The sequence below is a fragment of the Heptranchias perlo genome, chromosome 11 (assembly GCF_035084215.1).
Source record: "Heptranchias perlo isolate sHepPer1 chromosome 11, sHepPer1.hap1, whole genome shotgun sequence".
Classification (NCBI taxonomy): domain Eukaryota; kingdom Metazoa; phylum Chordata; class Chondrichthyes; order Hexanchiformes; family Hexanchidae; genus Heptranchias; species Heptranchias perlo.
Window position 1 is genome coordinate 29,464,840 of NC_090335.1, and position 23,149 is coordinate 29,487,988.

General features: G+C 41.5%; 1 protein-coding gene across 1 annotated transcript in view; it reads left to right on the plus strand.

The window, feature by feature from the left end:
• The window catches only part of LOC137327209 (cilia- and flagella-associated protein 47-like), a 602,936-nt gene that overhangs the window by 84,135 nt on the left and 495,652 nt on the right, over nucleotides 1-23,149 (plus strand). Inside the window, exons 14-16 of the mRNA XM_067992778.1 lie at nucleotides 973-1,069; nucleotides 11,040-11,256; nucleotides 15,951-16,195. Coding sequence (XP_067848879.1) covers nucleotides 973-1,069; nucleotides 11,040-11,256; nucleotides 15,951-16,195 — 559 coding nt within the window. The remainder of the gene's footprint in view (nucleotides 1-972; nucleotides 1,070-11,039; nucleotides 11,257-15,950; nucleotides 16,196-23,149) is intronic.

Consider the following 23,149-nt stretch of genomic DNA (forward strand, 5'->3'; position numbering starts at 1 on the left):
CTGTTCTAAAATGTTATTTAAATCTAGCAGTACCTCACAGGCTCTTCCACAGATGGCTTAGCTTTTGAAAAGAACTGACAGTTAACTGAACAGCTTCTAACATCATATCATGGGAAAGAAAGAAAGAATAGAAGGACGGAAGGAAAGAAATAAGGAAAGACTTACATTTATGTAGTGCCTTTTACAATGTCAGGATGTCGCAAAGCACTTCACAGCCAGTGAATTATTTTTGAAGTGTATTTGCTGTTGTAATGTAGGGAAATGCTGCAGCCATTTTGCGCACAGCAAGGTTCCTGAAACAGCAATGAGATAAATGACCAATTAAATTGTTTTTGTGGTGTTAGTTGAGGGATAAATGTTGTCCTGAACACCAGAAGAACTCCACTGCTCTTCTTTGAATAGTGCCATGGGATCTTTTACATCCACTTGAGAGAGCAGATGGGGTCTCAGTTTGATGTCTCCTCTGAAAGAAGTCTATATAATCATATATAAAAACACATATTTCCAACATCATTATTATACAAGTCCTTTTTCTTGTAAAGAAGGAAGGAAGGAAGGACTTGCATTTGTATAGTGCCTTTCATGACATCAGGATGTCCCAAAGCACTTTACAGCTAATTAAGTACTTTTGAAGTGTAGTCACTGTTGTAATGTAGGAAATGCGGCAGCCAATTTGTGCACAGCAAAGTCCCACAAACAGCAATGAAATAAATGGCCAGATCATCTGTTTTTAGGTTTGAGGGAGAAATGTTGGCCAATGTACACATTACAGAGTAGCTTCCAAAAGAAATTGCATGAGAAAATAGCGTCAATGTGTTTGAAAAACTAGAAAACTACAAAACATCAATGTCTGGAAATGTTTCAACATTGCATTCATAGACATTATTGGTGCTGTTTTTTTGTGGGGAAGTGATTCACTGTTTTCCCCCTTCTATTACAAGCACATTTGATCTTTCAATTGATTTACAACAGGCAAAGGATGGGCTTAATGCTGTTCCATCTTCACTTCAAGAGGAGAAGGATTGCAGTTTGAAACTGACACCTCAACAGCTTCACCAAATAGTCATTGGTAGGTTATCTTTGGTATTTAAAGTTCAATTCTGAATAGTTGATTTAGTAGGGGTAATTGTGCTCCTGGCAGAGAACCTCGTCTGCTGGTACTGCGTATTGGAAATTTGGGTGTTTGTTGCACGTGATTTTCCAACCATTTAAATTAATGACTGGAAGTTCATATGCACCTAACACTTCAATATCTTATATGCACTCCTAGTATGCAAGGTTCCCCACTGGAAGTGCCAAGTTGGAAATTTATCCTCAGTATGTCGAGTGCTATTTATCTCCAAATGAATATATAGAGAGGGGGACTTGTTTTTCTGTATATCTGTTTAACATCTCCTTTGCAAATAAGTGACTATTAATGCATTTTTGTTTATGTGGTTACTAGGGACCTAATTGTGCATTCCTGCTGCCGACTTTGGCCTTCCCCCTCCAGCAAATCTCCTGTTGCTGGAGTTTGCTGCTGCTGCTGCTGCTCCAGGTTTATCTGGGGCAGGTCTCACTGTCTTTGGTCATTCCCTCTCTGGTTGCTCCATGTATGTTGACTTTGCAGCTTGCTCCCTTTGAAGCCTGGGCTTACCTCTCCCCTCAGGCCTGGACTCAGGAGGGATTCAGGAAGGAGAGGATTGACTCCCAGGCTTTGACTCTGCCGCGACTGCCTGGGGCCTGGACTCTGCCTCCCCGTGTTGCCTTGTCAAACTCAAAAAAAAAGCTAATGTTGGCCTTTATCCCAAGGGGGCTGGAATACAAAGGGGAGGAAGTGATGCTTCAGTTGCACAGAGCCTTAGTCAGACCCCATCTGGAGTACTGCGTTCAGTTTTAGGCACTGCATCTCAGGAAGGATATATTGGCCTTGGAGGGTTACAGCACAGATTCACCAGAATGATACCAGGGCTTAAAGGGTTAAGTTATGAGGAGCGGTTGCATCAACTTGGCTTGTATTCCCTTGAGTTTAGAAGGTTGCAGGGTGATTAAATTGACGTGTTTAAAATGATAAAAGGATTTGATAGATTCAGAGAAGCTATTTCCTCTGATGGAGAATCCAGAACAAGGGAGCACAATCTTAACATTAGAGCTAAGCCATTCAGGAGTGAAATCAGGAAGCACTTTTTCACACACACGGTACTGGAAATCTGGAATTCTCTTGATCAAAGGGCTGTGGATCCAGGGTCAATTGAAATTTTCAAGACTGAGATCAACAGATTTTTATTGGGTAAGGGTATCAAGGGCTATGGATCAAAGCCAGAAAAATGGAGTTGAGGTACAGATCAGCCATGATGTAATTGAATGGAGGAACACGCTTGAGGGGCTGAAGAGCTTACACCTGTTCCTATGTACCTACGTGCCGTTGCCTACACTTGGAAACTAGATACAGCTTCCATAACAAATGTTCTGATTGCTGCTTTAGAGATCTAAGGCTTCAATCTATCATATCTGGATTCACAATGTTAGGAAATCAGACCAAGACAGGTATCACAACCTCTTTGCTGTCCAGCTTCCACACAGATCTCTGGACATACTGAAGAAATGCTCAGCAGCCAGAGAATTGGAAGAGCTGGCATGGATGATGGAGATCTCTCTTAGGGTGACACCATATCTGTAATAGCCAGCTGCCACTTTCAAATGACTCCAGCTGTGTTGTTTGGCATGCAATCTCAGGCAGCCAACACATCAATACCTGTGGCACCTAAAGTTGCAGAACCATCTATTGAACTAGCACAAGAAGGCACTAAAGCATCTCCATCCCTAGAAGTGCACATTGACACCCAGCAGCCAATCATCTCACTTCCCTCTCGCACTGGGAAAGCAGCACATGGTTATCAAATAGAAGACACACACTGTACACTTTCACAAAGGAAAAGCACTTTTGAAAAACACACTGAATGCAGATATGATTGAAGTGATATGCCCAGTGGAATACCCATAGGTACTATTGAGGCTCTGGCCAATTAGAATTCCCTTGGAAAACATCCATTGAGAGAAGATTTGTGTAGTTTTAGAAAGGCGATAATTGCTTTGGTGACGAAAACAAGCACAATTATGTAGACACATTTCCCAATTTTTAGCAGCTTGTAACAGCTACCAAACAGATTCCCTTTTAAGAGTATCCAACATGGCTGCATGGGCCTAAGCAGTCAGGCTGTTTTTGAATGGGTGCTAATTGATTGCAGCACAGTTCAGGCCCTCTGTCCCATTATGGGGCTGGTAAGTAAATTTTCAGGGCCTTAACAGTGACGTAACTATAATGGTGCAAGTGGTGCAATTGTGCCAGGGCCCATGAGATTATGGGGTCCCAACCCATTGGTGGTGGAATGTTGGGAATACTTACCTGTCTCTTGGGCTTATTTAGATATCTTTTCCTTACTCTGGTGAAACATGATGTGCTGATTGAATCATATGAGGCAAATCTCCGAGGGAAGAGGCTTCAGGATGTACCAGGGAGATGCTTTGTAGTCCCAGTCCCACTCCTCTACCGATGACCTCCTGCATTTTGTGTTATGATGGTAGTTGTTAGACTAGTGAGCATTGTATTTGTTTTTTTTGTTAGAAATTTACGCACTGTTTTAAAAATGCTGCAACAACTGAGTGGAGCTGTTAAGCACAAGAAACAATAGGAGACTAGTGAGCAAATTACAAAGTTGCCAAGAATTGATGATTTAAAAAAAAACAACACTACATCAGATGTGCTCATGATAACTTCAGTGACAAAGTTGCTGAAAATTTTGGCAGTGACTGCGTGAAAATGTTTTTAATGCTGATGGGTCCAAGACGTTTGAACTTGATAGTGCTCAAGTAGCAGATTCTGTTCAGAATGAAAATATTAATACCTTTGCAGCAATCTGTGATATCTTAATGCCCGATTCCAGTGAAGATCAAACTGAGTTGTTTCGAGAAAATCCCACTGACAAATCAAAATTTAGTGCGGGAACTTCAAGTTCGGAACAGAAATGTTTTATTGTAAACATGGCTCTTGTCAACTTGAACCGAGGTACCATTCCCATGCAACTCCAAGACAAATTGTTACTTTTCAGCATCTTATTAGGAAACTATATGGAAGGCCAGAATCAAACTTAAACAAGCCTGGTTGGTTATGCTATTCTCCTGTGCTGGACGAAAGGTACTGCCAATCCTGACAGCTTTTCGGGAATCTGAAAAAAAAATTCACATGACTTGGCATGGATAAGTAGAATGAGAAACTGACAGCATTTATCTCGAAATATAGTGATACACAAATCATTTGATTGTAATTTTGAAGCTTCGTTAGTAATTGATCAATAGCATTTGCATCGACGAAGATCTCAAATTGAAAATAAGAGGCCAGTTACCAGAGGCAGATCCTTGATCATTAACATTACCCTCACTTTATCTATGTCTAAGTCATAGGGAGATTATTGGTGAAGGAAATAGTGGCATCTTGTTGTCTATTGTTGAACTAGTGGCCAAATACTATCCTGTTAGAATCATTGAATGGTTACGGCACAGAAGAAGGCCATTCGGCCCATCGAGCCTGCGCAGGCTCTCTGCAAGAGCAATCCAGCTGGTCCCACTCCCCTGCTCTTTCCCCGTAGTTGTGCAAATTTTTCTCCTTCAGGTACCTATCTAATTCCTTTTTGAAAGCTACAATTGACCCTGCTTCCACCGCCCTTTCAGGCAGTGCATTCCAGATCCTAACCACTTGCTGCATAAAAATGATTTTCCTCATGTCGCCTTTGGTTCTTTTGCCGATCACCTTAAACCTTTGTCCTCTGTTCCACGACCCTTCCACCAGTGCGAACAGTTTTTCTTTATTTACTTTGTCTAGACCTTTCATGATTTTGAACAGCTCTATCGAATCTTCTTTTAACCTTCTCTGCTTTAAGGAGAACATACCCAGCTTTTCCAGTCTATCCACATAACTGAGGTCCCTCATCCCTGGAACCATTCTAGTAAACCTTTTCTGCACCCTCCCTAAGGCCTTCATATCCTTCCTAAAGTGTGGTGCCCAGAATTGGATATAATACTCCAATTGTGGCCGAACCAATGATTTATATAAATTCAACGTAACATCCTCGCTTTTGTACTTTATGCCTCTATTTATAAAGCCCAGGATCCCATATGCTTTTTAACCACTTTCTCAACCTGTCCTGCCACCTTCAACAATTTGTGCAGATATATCCCCAGGTCTCTCTGTTCCTGAATCCCCTTTAGAGTTGTACCCTTTAGTTTGTATTGCCTCTCCACATTCTTCCTACCAAAATGTATCATCTCACACTTCTCAGCATTAAATTTCATCTGCAACGTGTCCGCCCATTCCAACAACCTGTCTATGTCCTCTTCAAGTCTATCACTATCCTCCTCACTGTTTACTACACTTCCAAGTTTTGTAAATTTTGAAATTGTACCCTGTACTCCCAAGTCCAAATCATTAATATATATCAAGAAAAGCAGTGGTCCCAGTACCGACCCCTGGGGAACACCACTGCATATCTTCCTCCAGTCAGTTCTTGGAGAACTCAGAAGTGATAATATACCACAGCCCAAAAATTCAAAACAAGATCATAGAGTTGCTTTCAGACCAGGCTACATAAAGTATTGTTAATGACATCAAGAACACTCCATTTTACTCAGTGATAATGGTCACGACCCAGAATTTAACCAAAGTCGACCGACTAAGTTTTTCTGTACATTACCATAGAAAAAGATGAAAAAGGGAATCCTGCCAAAATAAATATTAACAAGAGCTTTGTAGGATTTCATGAAGTAAGTAATCAGTCGGGTGCTTGAAAGCGATATCATTAACTGTATCGAAAATTAAGCTCTAGAACAACAAGAACAGGGATATGATGGTGCTGCGAACATGGGCGGAATCTATTCTGGCATACAAACAAAGAACCGAATGCAAGATATGTGCACTGTGCTGCACACAATTTGAATCCAGTGTTAAATGATTCAGTCTGGACAATCATAGAACTTTGAAACTTTATGATTTAATTGAGCGATTATATATATTTTTTGGCCATAGCATTAACCAAAGGGCTTTGCGTTCTTATTTTGTAAGCGAATCTGACCTAACTCTGAATCAGAAAAGACTCTGTCCAACATGTTGGTCTTCCCATTATGATTCTTTGGTTGCTTTCAGATATTGATACACAGATATACTTAAAGCCATGTCTCAAATTATTCTTAAGATGCCGTGGAAATTCTACCCCAATACTATTTTTAAGGGTGACATGACCTCTTTCCAAGGTATTTTCTCCCTTTGGGAAAGTCAATGGCCCAGTTCTGGAGTGGGCTTTTTATTGTTTGCATATTTTCTCCCTTCCCCACTTGAAAGGGTGTGGCCTCCTCTGGTCTCTCACTCAAATAGCCATTATTAATGTGTAAGCTTAGACTGTGAGTTAATAAATAATGAACACCTTTATTTTTAGAAAATGGAGAAAATCAGTCATTTACAAATTAAAATTTGAGAATAAACATTTTTTGTAACTGCTAAGTTTGTTTTCATTCTCCTCCCATGTGAATTATTCCCCTTTAACTGAAAAGTTTTAAGTATTTTTTAAAAATCATATTTTAGACATAACCTTAATGGGTTAAGTGTCAACAGTAAATTTTGGTGCAGAAGAACAAAACAATTAAGCATCTGAAAACAGCATACTCCATACAATATGGTTGAACAAAGGTCTGTATAGTATTACATTTATCTTTTTTCTAAGTAGGAAGAATACAGCACCTCAATCATCAGCCCAACATCAGTCGTGGGGAAAATGCTAGAGTCTTATAAAAGATGTGATAACAGAACACTTGGAAGGCATTAACGGGATTGGACAAAGTCAGCATGGGTTTATGAAAGGGAAATCATGCTTAACAAATCTACTGGAGTTTTTTGAGGTTGTAACTAGTAGAATAGATAGGGGAGAACTGTGGATGTGGTGTACTTGGATTTTCAGAAGGTTTTTGATAAGGTCCCACACAAGACGTTAGTGTGCAAAATTAAAGCACATGGGATTAGGGGGAATATACTGGCATGGATTGAGAATTGGTTGACAGACAGGAAACAGAGAGTAGGAATAAACGGGTCTTTTTCCCGGTGGCAGGCAGTGACTAGTGGGGTACCGCAGGGATCAGTGCTTGGGCCCCAGCTATTCACAATATATATCAATGATTTGGATGAGGGAACTAAATGTAACATTTCCAAGTTTGCAGACGACACAAAGCTGGGGTGGAATGTGAGCTGTGAGGAGGATGCAAAGAGGCTCCAATGTGATTTAGACAGGTTGGATGAGTGGGCAAGAACATGGCAGATGCAGTAAAACGTGGATAAATGTGAGGTTATCCACTTTGGTTGTAAAAACAGAAAGGCAGATTATTATTTGAATGGTGATAGATTGGGAAAAGGGGAGGTGCATCGAGACCTGGGTGTCCTTGGACACCAGTCGCTGAAAGCGAGCATTCAGGTGCAGCAAGCAGCTAGGAAGGCGAATGTTATGTTGACCTTCATGGCAAGAGGATTTGAGTACAGGAGCAGGGATGTCTTACTACAGTTATACAGGGCCTTGGTGAGACCACATCTGGAGTATTGTGTGCAGTTTTGGTCTCTTTATCTGAGGAAGGATGTTCTTGCCATGGAGGGAGTGCAACGAAGGTTTACCAGACTGATTCCTGGGATGGCAGGACTGACATATGAGGAGAGATTGGGTCAACTATGCCTATATTCACTAGAGTTTAGAAGAATGAGAGGTGATCTCATCGAAACATATAAAATTCTAACAGGACTAGACAGACTAGATGCAGGGAGGATGTTCCTGATGGGTGGGGAGTCCAGAACCAAGGGCCACAGTCTCAGGATACGGGGTATGCCATTTAGAACTGAGATGAGGAGAAATTTCTTCACTCAGAGGGTGGTGAACCTGTGGAATTCTCTCCCACAGAAGGCAGTGGAGGCCAAGTCATTAGATGTATTCAAGAAGGAGATCGATATATTTCTTAATGCTAAAGGGATCAAGGGATATGGGGAAAAAGCAGGAACAGGGTACTGAGTTAGACGATTAGCCATGATAATTTTGAATGGCGGAGCAGGCCCAAAGGGCCGAATGGGCTACTCTTGCTCCTATTTTCTATATTTCTATGTTTCAGGTTGATAGGGTGTTTCTAATGACATCACTTGATAACTTTTGGTGGCATGTTGGACTAACAACATTCAGCATCTCAGCCACAGCTTTCTTCAAGTTCCCTCTCCTCCTTAAACAGAAGATATTTGCTGTTTGGCTATAAATTTGAGTGGGGGAAGAAATTACAGAAAAAGTGTATTTTTGGGAACTCAGCAAAAGCACTGAAAATAGGATCAGTGCAGTCTGCTGTCTCGCAGTAGTCGTCCCTACAGACATAGAAGTGAAAGTAGAGGACGTAGATTGACTAGGTCAGGCAATGAAACAGAAACCACATTACAGAACTAGAAGCAGAAATCCTTATGATCATTAAGTTTTGCATGTCCCAAAAAAAATCATAGTTTCCAACCTCCACCTTCAGGCAACTATTCTCTGCTACCATGATAAAATTGGATAGCCATGTGGCTGCTTCAAAGCTTTTTATTCACAAGAGATTCCCCTAACACACACACCACACCCAAGCTAAGCTCTCCTATAAAAAGGATACAAGAGAGTCCCAAATTGATACCCACCACCTGAACACAATTAACACTAATTGATATAAGTCATACAATTAACATGCTGAACTATACATCTGAGTGTCGAACAGAAACAATCATCTTATAATTCCAGGCTACAAAACACCATGAACTTGTCACAAAGAAAAAAAATAATCTTATATTTAAAAAAAATGACAAAAAAAACTTTTTCCACAGTCTTCAAAGGACTTGAGGTGTGCTTCTGAATTGCACTGATGCCAAGCATTAAAGCCAAAGAGCATATGGTAATCTTATCAGAAACTACACTGGTTTGACCGAGCTCCCTAACTCATGTAACATTTGTTAGGCTGTTGTCCAATTCTTCTGAAACCCGATAAATATTATGCAAACGCAACGTAAATATGTGTGTGTCTGCTAATTGGATGTCTGAACAGTGATAATGTTAATACAGTTTCATGTAATAATGGACCCTAATGCGTATTATTTTGTTGAATGGAGGTTGGGTTGGGTCACTGCATGGCACATTGGATCATTGAATGGCAAGATCATCTGTACAACTGAACAACTGAATCTATTCAATCCTATAGAGTTATAACTATTAATTCCACATTTTCTTTTCCAAACCATTAACTGCTTATAAGGCATCCAGTTACCTTTGGTTCAAATCATTTTGACAACATGTCACCATTATGAAATCATTCAATTATTTGTAACACATTGAATTGCAATTGCTTCTCACATTATTATAACAGTTGGTTGTCAAGAAGAAAACAACCCATTCATAGGCATTGTAAAATATGTAATCGATTTCCATTCAGTATCATACAAAGTATGTTCTTTGTGATGGAAATTTTATTTGGTGAAGTTGCACAACCCGGTAACTGCTGTTTTTTTTCCTTGCAAGAGGTAGCAAATCTTCATGTATTTTTACATAATACAGATTCTAAATAACTGTCCTGAATTTGTTTAAGGTGTTGAGATCAGTTCTTCCTAGTACAGTTAAATATTTTACAACAATATTAGTTTGCAAAAGTTAGGGGTGTTTAATAAAGCATACTTAATGGCAAAGACATTAGAAATGTATGAATACAAAAATCTACTTCTGGACCCATACAATAAATTACAACAACCAAAAATGAAGGTGCACAAAATCAGTACCACTTCAGGCTGTGTGTATACATTAAAGCGCCAGTCATCCTACCTATGTTTATTTAGGAAGACTTCAAATTCAGAATGAACCTCTTACAAAATAAAAAGTGTATGTTTTAAATGTGATCAAAAAGAATATTTCTCAACAAAGTAATTTACTTTTTTTGGCAGGAATTGGACCTACAACCACGAGTAAATATATTTTGAACTGCAAACCCAATTCCTTCTAGTGTACTGAGTTAAAATACCTAAAATAGTTTCTGCCGAGATTATGAATATCAAAATACCTCCTCCATAATTGCATATAGTTAATGCTAATTTTCACGGCACTCAGTTGCATTTTAGTTCACTTAATATATTTCAGTGTTGTATCACAATTAAAGGGGGACTGAACAGAAATCCTTATGTCTTTTATATCGTGATAGTGGAGTTTTACAAATCAGAGATCAGATCTGTTATATTGAAAAATAAAACTGGACTTACCCGTGTTGTGCTTCCTAAAAATTGACACATGGGCGATTACATTATTTAAAGAATGTAACATTTTTCTTTACAAAAGTAGCAAACAGGGGAAGGTTAATATTCTTAATTACAAGCTAACTAGCCCTCGTCAGTGGCGGGCAGCTCTTCAAATGACAGATTTCACAGATTAGTATTTGGAAGAAAGTTTTGCACAGAATGGATTTTAAAAAAACCTTTCAAATCAAAGCCGATTGTGACAGAAACAATGGATGGGCAAATTTCCACATGTAGAATTTTAAATTCTCCATTTGCACGTCATGTTACAGTTTTCTACCTCGCTTTTTATCCTGCCGAACAGATGGACAGTTCATGAGAATGGTACATGATGATCAGGGTAAAAGTTAAATGGTGTATTTATTTTGAGAATAATTGACAGAATGCTAACCACTGAGAAAGCAATGCTGCGAACAATTATATAAGAATCGCATATTTTGCTTTTAGTAATAACAAGGAACATTTGTAGATGCAACACGCTTGCACTCCAACACGACGCGTCATGTGACCTGTGACATGTATTAGGAACACCTTATAGCAGATTTTAATCATGGAAGATTTATTACATTGTCAAGGTCCTCCTATCCTTTGTCCCATGTGTGATTGCTGTTCACCCATTACACAGGAAATTGTTTGATGTATTTATATTATTTTGAAATACTTTTTCCTGAATTCATACTTTTTTTAACTTCAGGCCCATCTACAGTTGACTTTGGAAACGTATGTGTACATTCAACATCAATGCAGAATTTGAATATCGTAAACAGCTTACCTATGCACATTCTAATTGAAGTGGCTACTGATTGCGCAGAGCTGCGAGAGTCTAGCCCGTTAGCTCAGGTGATCCCACCCATGTCTGCAGCTTACCTACCACTGATATTTGAATCTACATTACTGGGAGTTTTTCAGAAGTAAGTGTTGAAGAGGGCTTGCTTTTCTCTTTAATAGAGAAACAAATCGGGGGTGAAATTGGATCTGGACGGGAACACAAAACAGGCAAAATTGCTTGTGCTGCTCGTTACATGACACACATGATATTCAGCTCTATCAAAGTCAATGGAAGTGAATATCAGGCAGGGCATATAATGGCTGACCGGTGCGATACTGCCCGTTTTGTGTCTCCGCCCATGTCCAATTTCACCCCCGATTTGTTTTGTAGTTGTGATAAGATAAACATGAACTATTGGCAACATTTTCTGAGATCTTGTGCCACTGACGTGTCTCATTTTCATGATTCATGAAAAATTATGAATGCACTGCCCATGATTTTCCATTCATTTGGTGTAGGGTCTTGGAAAATAAATAGTTATTAGAAAAACATAATGCAAATTGGACTTCCATATTAAAAGATGCCTATTGCCTGATAGCTTTGAACACCCAGTGGTTGGCCCCTTTCAAAATAGAGCTGGCTACATCGCTTTGAGGCCATTACAGCCCTGTTCATGCCAGGCGAAGGCAATGAAAATCGACCCCTTCCTTCCTTTCCCCCACTCTCCCTTTCTTTCTATTTCTCCCACTCTCCCTTTATTTCTATTTCTCCCACTCTCCCTTTCTTTTTCTCCCACTCTCCTTTTCTTTCTATTTCGCCCAATCTCCCTTGCCCTCGTTTCTTTCTCGTCCACCTCCCCACTTCCTTCTCTCTGTCCTATCCCTAGTCTCTATATCTGACCCTTCATTACTTTTGTCTCTTTTCCCCCCTCATTTTCATCTTTTTTCCTCTGTACACTCCCTCACTTTCCTCTCTTTCTCTTGGCTCTCACTGTTGCCTCCCTCTGACCCCTCTATGGCTTTTGTCTCTCTCTTTCTCTCTCTTCCCCACCCCCCCCATCATTTTCCTTTCTGTCTCCTCCTGCACTTTCACCTCTCTTTCTGTCCCCTTCTTACTTTGCCCTCTTTCCCTCTCTTGCTCTCTGCCCCTTCCCCACCAGTCTTTCTCTTTCTGTATCCTCTCCCTTAATTTCTTCCCCTTCTCTCCTCACTTTCTCCTCACTTATGTCTCTCTCTGCTCATACTTTGTACCCTCCTTTTTTCTGTAACTTTCTCTTTCTCCTCTCCTTTCTCTTTCTGTACTTCCTTTCACTTTTGTCCAACTCTGCCCCCCCTCACTTTCATCTCTTTCATGCCTTCCCTCACTGACCTCATTGTCCTCTCTTCCTCTTTCTCTCTGTTCTCTCTCTTACTTTCTCCTCCTTCTCTGACTCTTTCTGTCCCATTGCCCACTTTTATCTCTCTCCTCCCTTCCATCCTCCTTCTCTGCCCTCTCTCATTTTTATCTCCCTTTTTTCTTCCTCCATTTTCTCTTCTTCTACTTTCATCTTTCTCCCTCTGCCCCACCCTTTCCTCTTTCTCTTTCTCGCTTTTTCTCTTTCTGTCCCCTCCATCACTTTTATCTCTTTTCCTTACTCTCTGTTTCCCCTCCTTCCCCTTCATCTATCTCTCTTTTCATGGTCCTTTTTTCTCCTTCTTACCTCTTTACTCTTTTTGCTTCTAATAGTTTGTATTCCCTTTATTTAATACCATTTTGGAGCTACTGTGTGGGGAGCAGTGTGGGGAGCAGCATGGGAAAGCTGAGGAGAACAGGCTGCTGGAATAAAAAATTGACATACCATTTTATGCCAAAGGAGGCTTGCCTGGCTGTCTCGGGTGGTGGTGCTTGTGCCAGCACTTGCATAAGTGATTGCAAAGCTTAAATATGCAGATGAGAGGGGACTGGGATGGCACTTATAAGTGTACGTTCTGCAAATGGGGATTTTCAAGTCAATCACTTTCTTGTTTCTCTGCTGCTGAAACTCTCATCCATGCCTTTGTTATCTCTAGACTGGACTATTCCAATGCTCTCCTGGCTGGCCTCCCATCTTCCACCCTCCATCAACTTGAGCTCATCCAAAACTCTGTGGCCTGTATCCTAATTTGCACCAAGTCCCATTCTCCCATCAAACCTGTGCTCGCTGACCTACACTGGCTCCTCGTTCGGGAGCGCCTCGATTTGAAAATTCTCATCCTTGTTTTCAACCCCCCCTATCTCTGTAACCACCTCCAGCCCGACAACACTCCGAGATCTCCGTGCACCTACAATTCTTGCCTCTTGCACATCTCTGATTTTAATTGCTCCACAATTGGCAGCAGTGCATTCAGCTGGCTAGGCTCCAAACGCTGGAATTCTGTCCCTAAACCTCTCCTCCTCTCTACCTCTCGCTCCTCCTTTAAGACGCTCCTTTAAACCTACTCTTTGACCAAGCTTTTGGTCATTTATCCTAATGCCTCCTTATGTGGCTTTGTATCAAATTTTGTTTGATAACGCTCCTGTGAAGCACCTTGGGACATTTTACTATGTTAAAGGTGCTATATAAATGCAAATTGTTGTTGTTAATACAAATAAAGGTTAAAGATGTTTGCTATTTTCACCCTGAAATTATGCTGATTACAGCATACGGACACTTAATACATTTGTCCGACATTCCTCTCTGTTCCATTTTATCAGAGGCAACAACCTATTTATTTTAAAACATGTGGTAAAACAGCAACAAAATAAATTACAAAGGAACATAGTAAGAATTCATATTCAAGTATCTATAGTGTAATTTCAGGACCTTTATTTTTTGAAAAAATAGCTTTATTGATACCTGATGGTTGTTCGCTGATGACTGCACAGAGTTCAGTTCCATTCGCGACCCCTCAAATAATGAAGCAGTCTGAGCCCGCACGCAGCAAGACCTGGACAACATCCAGGCTTGGGCTCATAAGTGGCAAGTAACATTCGTGCCAGATAAGTGCCAGGCAATGACCATCTCCAACAAGAGAGAGTCTAACCACCTCCCCTTGACATTCAACGGCATTACCATCGCCGAATCCCCCACCATCAACATCCTGGGGGTCACCATTGACCAGAAACTTAACTGGACCAGCCATATAAATACTGTGGCTACAAGAGCAGGTCAAAGGCTGGGTATTCTGCGGTGAGTGACTCACCTCCTGACTCACCAAAGCCTTTCCACCATCGACAAGGCACAAGTCAGGAGTGTGATGGAATACTCTCCACTTGCTTGGATGAGTGCAGCTCCAACAACACTCAAGAAGCTCGACACCATCCAAGATAAAGCAGCCCGCTTGACTGGCACCCCATCCACCACCCGAAACATTCACTCCCTTCACCACCGGCGCACTGTGGCTGCAGTGTGTACCATCCACAGGATGCACTGCAGCAACTCGCCAAGGCTTCTTCGACAGCACCTCCCCAACCCGCGACCTCTACCACCTAGAAGGACAAGAGCAGCAGGCACATGGGAACAACACCACCTGCACGTTCCCTTCCAAGTCACACACCATCCCGACTTGGAAATATATCGCCGTTCCTTCATCGTTGCTGGGTCAAAATCCTGGAATTCCCTTCCGAACAGCACTGTGGAAGAAACTTCACCACAAGGACTGCAGCGGTTCAAGAAGGTGGCTCACCACCACCTTCTCAAGGGCAATTAGGGATGGGCAATAAATGCCGGCCTCGCCAGCGATGCCCACATCCCATGAACGAATAAAAAAAAAAGTTCAACAGGCACTGGCGCACCTTTGGTACCTCACTGAAATGGTCATTCCTCCCGAATGATCTGAGTGAGTGTCAGTAGGCTATTCCATCATGAGGGCATTACAGCCAAGTCTGATCATGTCCTTACCTGACTGCATAATCTCACAGTTCCAGCAGAGATTAATGGATAAGAATCAGGAGGGGGAACTGAGGCTAACTTTTCCCCTTTTCTTGCCTATTAATGTTAAGATTAATTGGAGTACCATTACTGCTGCCCAGCTGAAAACACAGCTAATTCAACATAGATGGAAGTGGAGAGATTGAATCTGGGACCTTCCTGATCTGCATGGCCCAGTTCCACACTGGCAATGTGTTTATTAATTGAGCTATTGGCAGAGCCTCCAAAAAGAGATTTCTGACTTGCTTATTGTAACAACTAGTAGTAAAGCATAATCAATGGATAGTCACTTGAAAGAATATCACTGAAGGGTTGGACAGAACAAATAATGAACATACTTTGGTGTTTTCAGAATAAAATTGAAACCAAATGGTAACTGTTTTCTACACTATCAATTTCTGATGTTCAATTGGCTACCATCTGTAAAATTGGCCATATGACAGTGGTTATTAGTCTTTGTGCTGTGGCATCTTGGAGTCTTAAAGTTTCATTTGAGAATCTGAATGTTGCTTTGAATTGGGCATAATCTGAAATAGTTTTTGTGATAGAAATTAGGATTGGTGTGTTTGATGGTTTGTTTACAAGATAATCATGGAACCTTTTATTTTCTGATTTTTTTTCCATTCCCAATAAGTATTTGCTGAGTTTTAATTTCTACCACATAGTGGCCACTCAAAAAAAACAAAATTGGGTGCATTTAGGTCTGTAAACAGACTAGAAAAACAGCACTAATGGTGAGTAGATGCACTGTTAGGGAACTGTGCAATGGACTGAGAGGTGGTTATGTATTTCCAGTATTGTAAATAGAACAGTTTGTTAGTGTTGATAGTGGTGTGCCAATAATAAATATGTTTCATTTTTTAAGCTGGTCCTGCAAAAACTTTAACCAATTTTTTTTTATTATACAGGTCAATTACCTACACAATAAATAACATCCATACTGGTCACGTATTGGTACTGGCAAAAGTGGTTTGTGTTGCTCTTGAGCTGTCAAGCAATGAGCTGGTGCTGACCCCAAACTACGGGCTCCTGGCAGAGTCGGGCTTCAGGACGACAGTACGGCTCTATAACCGCAGAAACTACCCTGCTCAATTCAGCTGGAGTCCAATACTCACAGAAAAAGGAATCGCGTTTTTCATCCGACCTGATGGAGGTAGCTAGTGTGGAAATGAAGTTAGCTGGTTTCTTGCTAAGGAGGGAGAGAGGAACAAAATGAGGATAAATCAATCCAGGTCACTCAAGAGTAGCATTGACAAAGATCTCTAATATGTTTTGGGGAAGCATAAAGTGAAGAATAACTGAAAATGAGATAATAAGAAAGTAAAAAGGACAAAATTTGTCATCTATAACTTCTGTCAAAATGTATCATATCTTGTTATACCTGAATAGATATGAATCTGTATGAGATTGAGCAGAACAAAATGATATTTTAGGATTGATGGTTATAAGGATAAGTACACTAAGATTCCAGTCCAGTTAAGACAATGGGGATGTTTTCTGTGGAATGCAGTTGGTCAAGGATGAATATATAGATTGAAGATCCAAGAGCTTTCAATCCCAAACAGCTGCGCTCCTTTTCCTAATTTCAGCACATTGATTCCAGGAACTTGAAGCTGTCTCAGTGGGGCCAAATATCTTTGACAGTTGGGAAAAATTCTTAGAATTTCATTTTCTTTGAAATTTTCCCTGTGATTATTCATTTCCCTCAGGCGATTAAGTCTGGTCATTGACAATTCATGACACTGCAAATTTTACATGGTAGGAGTGGGCTCAATTGGCTGGATGGCCTTTCTTTTCCTTGTTCAATACTTTGTAATATTCTTGTACACAATATGCCATACTTAAAAAAAATTTGCAGACAAGCTTCAATTTAAATGAAAAGAACATTAGGACTTTTGTTGAGGAAGTTGGAATTTAAAAAATCACTACCAATTCAGAGAAAAATATTTTGTCATGCTCCTGAAGTTAAAAATATACCCATAAGATAAAACTGTATACCTGTCAAAAAATACTAAAGTTCTAATCATTGACTGTCATCCAAAATTGACCATGCTTTGCTACTGTATGATTGCAGATATCTTAATCTAACAAATATATGCTTTCCTGCATGCCCTTGTTTGTGCAATTTCTTGCCTTGCCCAGAAGCTTCCAAATAAGGATGGTAGCATGCTTCATTACATAGAGAAGCTAAATATTTAATTAGGCAAAAAGTAAGTTAGTGTTCTAATTCAAAATATTTTTTTTCCCCAGGAAATCTGACAATAGTTTGCAGTTGTAAGATGTACTGAAATTTAGAAGCATAGGACACAATGCAAAAAGTATGGAATAAGAGACTACTTGACCTTTCAATAAATGGTGTACAATTTGTACTGTCATAGACTTTCCCTCATTAGCTAAAATGACAATTGCAAGAAGAAAAAGCTCAGTAAAATTTCTCCCTGAACCCAATGGCAATCTGTGCTTACGATTAGCCCTATAAACTTAAACCATTTGTCCTGTTGTATTTCAAAGAAATTGTAATTGAGATGCTTTAACTGCTATTGTATCTATCTACTACTCCATGATAAAATATTTAGTTTAATTTTTCAATTTTTTTGAAGAATTCCTATTTAATTCTATGATTACTTTAAATAATCTGCTTGTTTACTTATGGCTTTGTGCTCTTCAATATTTTAAAGAACTGAAACAATTTTTTGTCCAATGAGAAAAAGTCCAATTATGTCAACCTATCCTTCCAATTTAATGTTTTGAACTTGGGAACATTTTTGTTATTGTTCTCTGAATTTTAGAGAAAAATCAGAATCGTTCTGAAGACAATGGTCCTGACTTTATTCAGTCTAATGTTCTGTATGTGCCTTTTAGGCTAAGGAAAAAGGGCCAGAGATTCATTGCATCAAGTCTTCGCCCTATTAGTGCTTAACATGCATTTCTGTTGATGTCACAGGCGGGAACTGAGTATTTATGACCAGTAAAGATGCACAGAGTTATGTTAATGATGTAGCTTTGTTTGGAGGCCTTTTTCTGAGGTCATTGGTCAACTCTGAGTGATACCGTCGCCCATTATAATTAGGCATCCAGGGTTCCTCGGCAATGAGTAGTGCAGGAAAGAATATTTAAAGGGTAACAGAGAAATTTATTTTTGCTGTTTTGAGGCTATTTCTAGCCAGTTTTAACATTTTTTTTCTAATAGCGTGTAGATTCTTGTGAGCCTTTATGCCAATTGTCTTATTTATTTTTAGCTGTGCCATTACATGCTTCAATGGGTTTATTAAAGGGCTTCACCTGATGTGAGGTGCTGGGAATAATAGGATGGCAGGCAGATTGTAATGCATAAGAGGTGCTCTGTGCCACCTGATGGTACCTGCACACTTCCTAATACGCAGATGACTATACCTAGCTTTGACAGAAGATTGGCACAGGTGGAGGCTTCAAATCTCAATGCAGGCCCAATGACGCAGATACAGGTGAAGACCTGATGAAGTTCCAGGTGACAAAGTTATAGATCCATTGATCCATGATTTTAATGTGAATGAAGACTTACCACTCCATTTAAGAAGGGATCAGCGAAGGGACTTCATGGTGCTAAAATAAAAATGGGACGGTTGCACTTCTCTTACTTTGGCTGCCCTGATCAGGTTATTAAATATCTTGTGGCACTGGTCCACTGTACTGGGGATGAGAGAGGCTGTACTCAGTACCACTGTCAACTCCCACCACATAGCTCTGGTAAACGCCTTGGGTAACCTTCTGCCCAGCAAGCCCAGCCAGCCAGTTATTCTTCTGACTGATCTCATCAAGCAAGATCTACCGATCAGCAGCTTAAAAATTCTGGGCTTGCCTCCTGCCTCCACTTTCCTGAAGCTTTCCTTGTGAGCCTCCAGAGAGTAAGTTGGAAGCTATTATGAAGCCTTGAGAAAACACAAGAAATCCTTTAGTTAAACATTACTGCAGATGAACATTCTGACAGAAGCTGGAGGAGAAAACATGCAACAACTACCTGCTGTGCCTCCACAAAACTGTTGCCACCTTAAGTTGATGCAGGCTTTTAAAACCGAGTAATTTCTTCCCGTGATGTACGAGAGTTGTGCTCCTGGCCTGCTAGTGCATATTAAAATTAGTTGACCCCATGAATTCTGGTAGGGTCAGCAGCACAGTGCACCAGCAGACATAAGTCTCACCCAGGTGGTTTATACTGATTTCCAAGGCCTACCAATCAGGTGGATTTGGCACCAGTTCTTAATCTTTTAGACACAATTTACACCAGAAGAGGAAATGTGGCTTCAACGTGTTCTAAATTATACATAATAGTTTATACATAGTTCAAATAACTTTTTTTGACTTACCATCATGTGCTTCTGGAAGCTTTCAATTAGCCTTGTTCAAATGCCTTACATGGATTTTCAGACCTAAATCGTTTTCTTCTTCCTAATTTGCCAAGAGGCACATATCTAGTGTATCCACGTTTCATGTTTCTTTTGGTAATGTACAGTATTGTACATTTTATCTGCATTAGATTGCGCTTGTTGCTCTTCAGTTGAGTGACTTGATTTTTTCGGATCATTAGAATGCTGCCAATAATCATACATCCACTGGTATGATCCTGGACTAGTAATCCAGAGGCCTGGACTAATAATCCTAGTCATGAGTTCAAATCCCGCCACGGCAGCTGGGGAATTTAAATTCAATTAATTAAATAAAAATCTGGAATTAAAAAAACTGGTATCAGTAATGGTGGCCATGAAACTACCGGATTGGCGTAAGAACCCATTTGGCTCACTAATGTCCTTTGGGGAAGGAAACCTGCCGTCCTTACCCGGTCTGGCCTATATGTGACTCCATGCCCACAGCAATGTGGTTGATTCTTAGTTGCCCTCTGAAATGGCCTAGCAAGCCACTCAGTTGTACAATCTCGCTCCAAAAAGTCATAATAAGAATAAAACCGGACCGACCACCCGGCATCGGACCACTAGGCACCGGACACAACAAAGGCAACCCAAGCCCAGTCGACCCTGCAAAGTCCTCCTCACTAACATCTGGGGACTTGTGCCAAAATTGGGTGAGCTGTCCCACAGACTAATAAAGCAACAGCCTGACATAGCCATACTCAGAGAATCATACCTCTCTGCCAACGTCCCAGTCTCTTCTATCACCATCCCTGGGTATGTCCTGTCCCACTGGCAGGACAGACCCGCCAGAGATGGTGGTACAGTGATATACAATCAGGAGGGAGTGGCCCTGGGAGTCGTAAACATTGACTCCGGACCCCATGAAATCTCATGGCATCAGGTCAAACATGGGCAAGGAAGCCTCCTGCTGATTACCACCTACCGCCCTCCCTCAGTTGAGCACCACTTGGAGGAAGCACTGAGGGCAACAAGGGCACAGAATGTACTCTGGGTCGGGGATTTCAATGTCCATCACCAAGAGTGGCTCGGTAGCACCACGACTGATCGAGCTGGATGAGTCCTGAAGGACATAACTGCCAGACTGGGCCTTCGGCAGGTGGTGAGCGAACCAACACGAGTGAAAAACCTACTTGACCTCGTCCTCACCAATCTACCTGACAGTATTGGTAGGAGAGACCACTGCACAGTCCTCGTGAAGACGAAGTTCCGTCTTCGCACTGAGGACACCGTCCATCGTGTTGTGTGGCACAACCACGATGCTAAATGGGATAGATTCAGAACAGATCTAGCAGCTCAAAACTGGGCATCCATGAGGCGCTGTGGGCCATCAGCAGCAGCAGAATTGTATTCCAGCACAATCTGTAACCTCATGGCCCAGCGTATTCCTCACTCTACCATTACCAATAAGCCAGGGGATCAACCCTGGTTGAATGAGGAGTGTAGAAGAGCATGCCAAGAGCAGCACCAGGCGTACCTAAAAATGAGGTGTCAACCTGGTGAAGCTACAACACAGGACTACATGCATGCTAAACAGCGGAAGCAACATGCTATAGACAGAGCTAAGCGATTCCACAACCAACGGATCAGATCAAAGCTCTGCAGTCCTGCCACATCCAGTTGTGAATGATGGTGGACAATTAAACAACTAACGGGAGGAAGAGGCTCTGTAAACATTCCCATCCTCAATGATGGCAGAGTCCAGCACGTAAGTACAAAAGACAAGGCTGAAGGATTTGCAACCATCTTCAGCCAGAAGTGCTGAGTGAATGATCCATCTCGGCCTCCTCCCGATATCCCCACCATCACAGAAGCCACTCCACGTGATATCAAGAAACGGCTGAGTGCACTGGATACAGCAAAGGCTATGGGCCCCGACAACATCCCGGCTTTAGTGCTGAAGAATTGTGCTCCAGAACTAGCTGCGCCGCTAGCCAAACTGTTCCAGTACAGTTACAACACTGGTATCTACCCGACAATGTGGAAAATTGCCCAGGTATGTCCTGTCCACAAAAAGCAGGACAAATCCAATCCAGCCAATTACCGCCCCATCAGTCTATTCCCAATCATTAGCAAAGTGATGGAAAGTATCGTTGACAGTGCTATCAAGCGGCACTTACTCACCAATAACCTGCTCACCGATGCTCAGTTTGGGTTCCGCCAGGACCACTTGGCTCCAGTCCTCATTATAGCCTTGGTCCAAACATGGACAAAAGAGCTGAATTCCAGAGGTGAGGTGAGAGTGACTGCTCTTGACATCAAGACAGCATTTGACTGAGTGTGGCAAGAAGGAGCCCTAGTAAAATTGAAGTCAATGGGCATCGGGGAAAACTCTCCAATGGCTGGAGTCATACCTAGCACAAAGGAAGATGGTAGTGGTTGATGGAGGCCAATCATCTCAGCCCCAGGACATTGCTGCAGGAGTTCCTCAGGGCAGCGTCCTCGGCCCAACCATCTTCAGCTGCTTCATCAATGACCTCTCCTCCATCATAAGGTCAGAAATGGGGATGTTTGCTGACGATTGCACAGTGTTCAGTTCCATTCGCAACCCATCGGATAATGAAGCAGTCCACACCTGCATGCAGCAAGACCTGGACAACATCTAGGCTTGGGCTGATAAGTGGCAAGTAACATTCGCGCCAGTCAAGTGCCAGGCAATCACCATCTCCAACAAGAGAGAGTCTAACCACCTCCACTTGACATTCAATGGCATTACCATCACCGAATCTCCCACCATCAACATCCTGGGGGTCACCATTGACCAGAAACTTAACTGGACCAGCCACATAAATACTGTGGCTACAAAAGCAGGTCAAAGGCTGGGTATTCTGCGGCGAGTGAGTCACCTCCTGACTCCTCAAAACCTTTCCACCATCTACAAGGCACAAGTCAGGAGTGTGTTGGAATACTCTCCAGTTGCCTGGATGAGTGCAGCTCCAACAACACTCATGAAGCTCGACACCATCCAGGACAAAACAACCTGCTTGTTTGGACCCCGACCACCATCCTACACATTCGCTCCCTTCACCACCAGCGCACAGTGGCTGCAGTGTGTACCATCCACAGGATGCACTGTAGCAACTCTTCAAGGCTTCTTCAACAGCATCTCCCAAACCCGCGACCTCTACCACCTAGAAGGACAAGGGCAGCAGGCACATGGGAACAACACCACTTGCACTTTCCCCTCCAAGTCATACACCATCCCGACATGGAAATATATCGCTGTTTCTTCAGCGTCGCTGGGTTAAAATCCTGGAACTCCCTACCTAACAGCACTGTGGGAGAACCTTCACCACACGGACTGCAGCGGTTCAAGAAGGCAGCTCACCACCATCTTCTCAAGGGCAATTAGGGATGGGCAATAAATGCTGGCCTTGCCAGTGACTCCCACATCCCATGAACAAATTAAAATAATATTATCTGACCACACAGTCTCACAAAATTTGATAATTTTAGAAATTTCCTCATATATATCCTTTATGAATGGTGTAAACAGCAGATGATACCGAAAGGAGCCCTGGCAACAATATCTGAACCCCCAATTGTTTCTGCTCTTCTGTTATAACTTTTAAAGTATTACCATTTATGCGCATGTTTACTCTCCTTATTCTTTCTCCCAAAATGTATAAACTTGTGCTTATTTGTCTAATCTACTAATCTGTCCCTCTGAAGTCAGTTAAGTTCTCTTCATAGTTAGCCGTACT